At 44.3% G+C, this 8,600-nt stretch overlaps 1 protein-coding gene across 2 annotated transcripts in view; it reads left to right on the top strand.

Moving 5' to 3' along the window:
* MYH15 (myosin heavy chain 15) overlaps nucleotides 1-8,600 on the top strand; it is an 81,130-nt gene that overhangs the window by 52,023 nt on the left and 20,507 nt on the right. For both annotated transcript variants that reach the window (XM_019525776.1, XM_019525777.1), the window contains 4 exons: nucleotides 2,501-2,627; nucleotides 4,769-4,887; nucleotides 5,356-5,552; nucleotides 5,884-6,233. In XM_019525776.1, coding sequence (XP_019381321.1) covers nucleotides 2,501-2,627; nucleotides 4,769-4,887; nucleotides 5,356-5,552; nucleotides 5,884-6,233 — 793 coding nt within the window. The remainder of the gene's footprint in view (nucleotides 1-2,500; nucleotides 2,628-4,768; nucleotides 4,888-5,355; nucleotides 5,553-5,883; nucleotides 6,234-8,600) is intronic.

The following is an 8,600-nucleotide window of genomic DNA, read 5'->3' on the forward strand; positions in this document are numbered from 1 at the left end:
TATCAGACTTCCTCACTGACAGTGCATATGGGAGTTGTTTTAAAGTTTCCAGAGGGAGACAGAGGAAGGTTTCAGATGGTGGAGAAGGGGGTCCAGAGGCTTTAGCAACTAGGTCACCAGCTTCAACCTCTCCTGGGTTGGTGATAACCTGTCATTACCAGTCCCTAATAGCTGTGTGCACTTATCTAAAAAATCACTGTTCTTTCATAGATAGGGACAGATTTCATGGAAATCTCAAAATTGGTCATTTCTTGCAAAAGCAGGCAATGTACATGAAATCCACCAAACAAAAAAGAAGAAAACTTACTGAAAATAAAATGCTGGCTCCCCACCAGGAGCCAGCAGTCCTCATGGCTCTGTGGCCTGGCTGTGCAGCCCACTGGGGGCAAGGAGAGAAAGGGGGCCTGCCCACATGCAGGGCAGCCCATGATGGCTGCCACCCCCACCCCCACTCCTCACCGCTGATCGGCTGAGAGGGATGCCTGGCACATGGCCCTACCTCTTGCCACCAATCAGCAGTGAGGGACAGGGCCACATGATGGAGAGCTCTCACAGCCACTGAGGCCCCTCAGCTAATCAGAGTTGTTGGGAGGCAATCAATCAGCCTATGAATATGGCGGCTGGTCCAGGGATCTCCCTGCAAAATTGGCCAGCTGCCTTTTTGAGTTAGGTAGACCCCTAGTCATAGAGTGCAAGGGCCACCAGGTGATTTGAGCTGACCTCTACGTACCCGAAACCATTCAGTTTCTACCCTATGTTGAATCCAAGGAGTTCAGATGGGCTAAGGCATTTCAGCTCTCAGGCAACCAAACTAGGTGGCACAGACAAAACACAAGAGACTGGGAAGCTATTGGTGCCTAGGGCCCCTGCAATGGCAGGGAACTAATGGGGAGAGCTTAAATGATTGCTGCAGTTAAAGGCAGAAAACAAACAAACAAAAAACAACCACCCAGGCTTCCCGGAGAGAAGATTCTCCGTTCTGCTTCAGAGCACTGAATCTACCTTCTCATTGTCCAGTCTCCAAGTGTGGCAAGTCCCCGAGGCTTCAAAAGAAGAGGCAGATATGGGGATGAGAAAAGAAAACAGCTTGCCAATTATGCGTTTCAGAAAATTACATTCCTGAGCCTGACAGGCAACAGGCTGAATCTTTGGAGTATGAAAATTGATTATAATTATTGCCTTAATGCAGAGTTATAAGTGTTATGGGACATATTGAGGGACCTGTAAGCAATTCAAGTTGCCTCAAGAAGAGGAGATCCGACAGACCTTCCTTCCTTCCATGAAGGAAGAGGAGATCCGACAGACCATACAGTTAGAAAGTACTACCATGGACACACACAGTCTCAGCCCATCTTGCTCATCCCAAAGGGTGAAGAATCTCTCCCTACTTTGCAGACACCCCTGGGCTTGAAGGGTCATGGAGACTGAACCATCCCCTCACCTCACATGGAAATCCCACCAGGTCACAGCGTTGAGGCATATCAGCAGGGAACTCAAACTGTCACAGCTTGAGTGATTACATGCTATAGATAAACTGTGGATTTAATCTCCTGGTGGTAAATTTTAGTATCTTTCAGCAGCTCTTAAAAGGCAGAATAGGGAAGGCATGTTTTCAACATTATGAGTTTCAGAAAGCTTCCATCAAACTTAATTCATGATAAATGGCATGCAGAGCAGACTGCGTAAAGTAGTCTTCATTGGGAATAATTTCCCCCACCTAGCAATTAGGAGGTTTTAAGAAATGTATATTTAAATTTTGCAGGTGTGTGTTACCTGCTGAAGTCATTGCAGGTTCTTTCTATTGCAGTGAATGCAGGATGTCATTAAATAAAAGAATAACAGAGATGGAGGCAGTGTTGCTGATTGGATAAAGCACAGGTCTGGGAGTCAGAGACTTGTGTTTTGCCTTTGCCAGCAGCCTGCTGCTAGATGATTTTGGACAAATCATATCCCCTCTTTCTGCCTCAGTTGCCCCAAGTGTAAAAGGCAAGTAGTGAGAGATGATCTCCTTTGCAAACTCCTTTGAGATTCCTGGATTCAGAAACGTTGTGGGAACAAGGTGCCCTCTCTCCTTTTACAAACATTATTGTTGATTTTAAAAAAATCTGTGGGTGATCATTCTCCCTGAGTTGCTGTAGTGTAGAATCTGAGCCAATCCCTGAAGCCTTCATTTACATTGTACTGAAGCAAACTATAATGTATTATGGATTTTCTGGCAAACAGCATAAAAATATTAGTAGGCAAACACGCTTAGAAGTATAATGCAAACAAAATACAATTGAAGCATTCTCACTCAAACTCCTTGTACAGAGGCTGTGTGTTGAAGCCTACACCATTTCTTACAAAATCCAACAGGCCCAGGCTTTAAATAGTGTTAATGTCAAGGTCAGAATAGTCTTAATGACCAGATGACCTGTTTTAATTGGGAAACAAAATGATTATACAGCAGGCTGTGAGGCCTGCAGCTTTGTGTATCTTTTTTCCCCCAATTTTCCATCAGACAAATGCAGAGAAGCTTTGTCGCACATACGAAGACCACTTGAATGAGACAAAGGCTAAGCTGGATGAAATGACCCGTCTTGTGAATGACCTCACCACCCAAAAAGCAAAGCTGCAGACTGAGAATGGTAGGTCAATGTTCAGCATTAAATCTTAGAGAGAGTAGAAAACAAACACCCAATGATATGCTCCTGCACAGATAAAAGTGCTGGCTGACTGCAAAGTCCTGACATAGATAAATACTACAGAGTTCAGCTCTCTTCAGAAACTTAAGATGCAGCAATCCACACAAATGTACCATTGTGAATGGGAAGAAGTTCATGTGAAACGTAACTCAGCTCTCTTAGTTCAGGAAAGCATTCCCTATTATGATGTATAGGGAAATGGTGTAAGGATTACATCTGCAGGAAGATGGGTTGGGTTGTGCATGCTGTAGACCTGCAACTTTCTGTTGTCTGATGCTTTCTCATCTTAAATTCTCTGTTGTAACTCCTCTTTTAAAATAAAGCAGTCAATTACCATGCTATTCACATGCTGCACTATCATCAAGTCTCATGAACTAAACAGGGTCAGGCTGTGGCTGGGCAAGTATTTGTACTGAGAACACTGACAAGCAATACACTAACTTCAGATGTTACTAGTAGGAGGTGGTGGCTGAGTCTGTAGGTGCCGCTGTTACCGGTATGAAATGCTATAATCTGGCATATTGTTTAGGCATCACTGCTTCAGGAAGAAATAAAAATGTAGGGCACCTGTACATGTGATGGGTTTTTGTCCTTAGGGTTGCATTCCATGACCCCTAAACTGAAACTGTGAGTATTGTCCTGGTGGCTGCAGGCTCCTTCTAAAGGCAGAAGTGGCAAAGGGCGCAATCCTTTTCATTTATTTAATTGTTTATTTATTTCCAGTGGAGCCTGCCCACCTCTCCTGTGGCCAGAGGCCATTAATCTGTGCCATTAAACTTACAGCTGTCCTCCAGCCATGGGAGAGGTGGACAGGCTCTGGGTGGAAAATGGATCAGGCCCCTTGCTGCTTCTGCCTTCAGCAGGCTCCTGCAGCCAGCAGGATGCCTGAGGCTGCCTGGGAATGGTCTGGTTTGCCCCTGGGACAGCATGGGGAGGTGGCAGGAGGGCAGCTGGGTGTGCTGGCAGACAGCGAAGGTGGTGGAGACAGTGCACAAGGTGCTGGAAGCCTGGATGGGCTCAGGGAACTAGCAGCCTGCTCAGGCAGTCCCACGCCCCATGCAGCATCCCTGCTGCCTCCCTGCACTACCTGGGGGGGAAACCAGCCCATTCTTGGGTGGCTCCAGGCATTCTGCTGGCTGCAGGAGCCTGCTGAAGGCAGAAGCAGCGAGGGCCCAATCCTTTGTTTCTGCTGAGGCTGCCTGCCTCTCCCGCAGCTGGGGAGTGAGCTGACTAATGGCTGCAATGTTCTAAGTTTGCAACATCGCAAACTAAACTACATCAAGATGTAGTTTTGTTTGCAATGATACAAACTCATTTAAAAACCCCAAAACTCGTGTATGTGTAATTTATGCGAGTACATTAAGCCACACAAAGAGAAATTTTTGTCACGTGTACATCATGACATCACCACGTGTAGATGTGCCTTTATTTATGATGACTGGCATTTTTTGTAAGAGTGGAACTTTTCATTCCAATGAATTTCCAGCTATGTTGTTTATTCAGCTGCCCTGAAATCCTCTGAGTGTTCACTTACACAGCGTTTTTCTTTTCCTGTTGTTTCATTGGCTATAAATAGTTACTGTTTTTCATCCCAGAAGAAGCTATATTCACTTTCATGTGGTTGCTAAAGCATCCACCATGTATTTTCCTGACCCTACCTCAGGCGAATTGTAAAGCTGGTGCTCTTAAGTGCTTTGGAATAGTGTTAAGAAAGGTCTAGAGAAGTGCAATGTAAAACATTAAAAAGTGTGAAGAACAAACCATTAGCCACACACAGAAGCTAGTATGAGAGGGGCTAGTTTAGTTTGATTTTTGCATCATTCATTAAAATTACAGCACTTATATTTGTCTTCATCAAATGAAAGAGAATCTAGGGGAAAATGGTTCTGTGGTGTTTTATTCTAATATAGATCTGAGAAGGCTTCCTCAGATGCTTCCTTTAAAAAAAGATCATCCATGTTCACTGTCAGTTGTTTTGCTTGTGTTGGTTTGAGCAGATGTAACTGAAATATGACCATGGGAATGGGATGATGAATGGGAAACAGGACATATTTCAATCTTACCTGATTAAAAACCCTTGGCAGGTGAATTTGCAAGACAGCTAGAAGAGAGAGAGTCATTGATAAGTCAACTTTCCAGAGGGAAAACGTCCTTCACTCAACAGACTGAAGAACTGAGAAGACAGCTAGAAGAAGAGACCAAGGTAATACTCATTTGCTTATCTGTCAGCCTTGAATATTTTACAGGTTATAGCAAACAAATCTGAGACAGCTGGAACACCCATTCATTGAGCTGAATGGAAGAACACTATTGATTTTTAACTTAGAGGAAAACTGAAATCAGGTGTTTGAGCCAAAATATTTTGATACTTGTACAAATAGAAATTTCTGCATTTGAACAGTACAAGTCATGGAGAGAGAAAGCATTTTGAGAATAGACCTTCTCATTGCATTTGTGGTGTCTGGACTAGAAATGCCATGGCAATAGTTGTTCTGATATTGTGCCTTTCTCCTTAGCTGAGGCCAGATATGGAAAGGCAAAAAAGGAACTGAACTATCTGGGATCTTGAAAGCTTAGCTTGAATTCCTAGAGACTGTTTATTTGGCTCTCATGGGGCCCAGGGTGGAATTTTGGTTCCTTAATATACTGACATAACCTTTTAATCCTGCAGTCTAAGAATGCCCTGGCTCATGCGGTGCAAGCTGCCAGACATGATTGCGAACTCCTGCGGGAGCAGTTTGAGGAGGAACAAGAAGCCAAGGCAGAGCTTCAGCGAGCTCTGTCCAAGGGAAATGCAGAAGTAGCGCAATGGAGGACAAAATATGAAACTGATGCCATTCAAAGAACAGAGGAACTGGAAGATGCCAAGTAAGTGTGTTGTGTTAGTGTTGGCTTTCTCCTGTACTCAGCTGGGAACACTATGCTCTATAGAATTCTTTAGCATTATATATATAACAGGTACCCTTTTTAGCTTTCATTCAGCTGACAACATGGAAGACACCAGCAATTTAGTCCTCTTATGACATAAACTTTCATGGTGGCTAAATAGCATTGCATGCACCTGTGTGTGTCTGCAGTTTCTGAAAGGTTAAATAAAAGTTGGAGATGAATAATGGATGCTGCCAATCAAGAACCAAACTTATTCAACAACTTGGGAGCTATTTTTCACGGTTGTTCTACTTTCCTCCTGTCCTGTTAGAAAAAAACTCGCAGCTCGCCTGCAGGAAGCTGAAGAAGCGATTGAAGCAGCTAATGCCAAGTGCTCTTCTCTGGAGAAGACAAAGCACAGGCTGCAGAATGAGCTGGAGGATATGATGATTGACTTGGAAAAGTCCAATTCTGTTGCAGCAGCGCTAGACAAGAAACAGCGCAGCTTTGACAAGATCATCAGTGACTGGAAGCAAAAGTATGAAGAGTCACAGGCAGAGCTTGAAGCTTCCCAGAAGGAAGCCCGCAGCCTCAGCACAGAGCTCTTTAAGCTGAAGAATGCCTATGAAGAGACACTGGATCACCTGGAGACAGTAAAAAGGGAAAACAAGAACCTCCAAGGTAAGTCATGCACAGTGGACTTGACAGTAGGTTAGAGAGAAGCAGTTAAAGGGATGGTGTTATTTCCATCACTAACCCCATTCCATTTTAACCCAGTCCATTTTCCTTCTCTGCATCCATTTTTTAAAACAAATGGTGCTGATGTGGAAAACAGTTACATTCCCAGCATTGGAAATGGAATATGCATCCACAGAGAGAGAAACACCAGAGGCAGTAGATGTACAGGCTCTCTTACACTGACTGGCCCATGTATCCTAATCCTACTGTGGAATAGAATCTCTCTCTAGAGAATAAAGACATCAGTCAGACCGTTTCTGTCATTGATCAGCTACTGAGCCTGTTTAGAAAAGGATCAGACTGGTGCTAGTTGCAATGCACTGTGTAACAATGGCAGACAAGAGATAATTAATTGTCTCCACTAGCAGACAAGAGATAATTAATTTCACTTGCTCCATTGACCAGCTGTTTGTTAGATTTTTATCTACTAGCCCTTTGCCAATACCCTGAGGTTACCTTGTTCCCTGTAATCAGAAAATTAACAATTTCTTTTACAAAATTAAGAGTAGTTTAACAAACCATACCAGACCTTCAACTTTAATGGCTCATCTTCTGCTCTTTTGTTTCTACCATAGATTTATAGATTCATAGATTGTAAGGCTGGAAGGGACCTCAGAAGATCATCAGGCCCAGCTCCCTGCACCTAGCAGGAAAGATAACTGAGGGTCAGGTGACCCTACCAAGTGACTGTCTAGTCCAAGATTTCCAGGGTAAATGATTGCACCACCTCTGGAGACAGCTTATTCCACAGTCTGGACACCCTGACTGTGAACAAGTTTTTCCTAATGTTGAGCCTGAATCAGTCTTCCAGGAGTTTGTGGCCACTACTCCTGGTTTTCCCCAAGGGCACCCTGGTGAACAGCTGTTCACCAAGCCCCTGATGTACTCCCCTAGTGCAGAGGTAAGTTGCTACCACGTCCCCTCTCAGCCTTCTTCTCTTCAGGATGAAGAGTCCCAGATCCCTCAGCCTTTCCTCATCTGGCTTGCCTTTTAAGACTCTGACCATATGGGTGGCTCTTCTCTGGACTCTCTCAAGCTTGTCCATGTCCTTGTTAAAGTGTGGTGCCCAGAACTGGATGCAGTACTCCAGCTGCAGTCTCACCAGTGCTGAGTAGAGAGGAAGAATCACCTCCTTGGTTTTGCTGGAGATGCACCAATTGATGCATGCCAGAGTATTATTTGCCCTACTGGCTACAGCATTGCACTGCTGGCTCATATTCTTACTGTGGTCTATTATTACCCTCAGGTCCCTTTCATTCGTGGTGCTAGTCAGTTTGGTACCGCCAAGCCTGTAAGTGTGTTGAGGATTCCTCATACCGAGGTGGAGAACTTTACATTTCTCAACATTGAACTTCATCAGGTTCTGATCCACCCAACTTGCTAGCCTGTCTAGGTCCACCTGTATCTGTAGCCTATTTTCAAGCGTGACCATGCTCCCCCATAACTTGGTGTCATCCACAAACTTGGCCACTGAGCTCTTCACCCCCACATCCAAATCGTTAATATAGATGTTGAAAAGCACTGGACCGAGCACCGACCCCTGCGGGACACCACTGTCCACTTCTCACCAGATGACACATCCATTCACTATAACTCTCTGGGTCCTATCCTGCAGCCAGTTTCTCACCCACCTGACTGTCTTGGAGTTAAGCCCACAATCCTCTAATTTTCTTGAGAGGACATTGTGAGATACGAGATCAAAAGCCTTTTGGAAGACTTTATAATGTCAATCTGCTTTCTCGTGTCCAGGTTGCAAATTACCTGGTCATAGAAGGAGATGAGGTTGGTAAGACAAGACCTGCCCGTGACAAAGCCATGCTGGCTGTCATTCAGAATCTTACCTTCTGCAAGCATATCGCAGATAGACTCCTTGATGCATTTTCTAGGATTTTCCCTAGGATGGAAATTAGGCTGATTAGGTTATAGTTACTTGGGTCCTCCCTCCTGCCCTTCTTGTGGATGGACACAACATTAGCCCTCTTCCAGTCCTCAGGGACTTCTCCAGAGTGCTATGAGTTGCAGAAAGATTTTGCCAGGGGTTCCACAATGACTTCGGCCAGCTCCTTCAGCACTCTCGGATGAAGATCATCATATACTGATACTATATATTGTTCATCCACTGGAGTTAAGTTTAAAACAAGAACAAAAAATTAAAGGAATAAGAGATCGGACAATCATAAAGTAAATCCTAGGTTAGTTGGTATCACAAGCGCAACAAACTCTTTCCATATAGGTCAAGAAGAGTTAGTGTCTCAAACAGGTAATAAGAGGGTACACACACACACACACACACACACACACACACACACA

Source organism: Gavialis gangeticus, unplaced genomic scaffold (genome assembly GCF_001723915.1).
Source record: "Gavialis gangeticus isolate Ggan-Ray unplaced genomic scaffold, GavGan_comp1, whole genome shotgun sequence".
Classification (NCBI taxonomy): domain Eukaryota; kingdom Metazoa; phylum Chordata; order Crocodylia; family Gavialidae; genus Gavialis; species Gavialis gangeticus.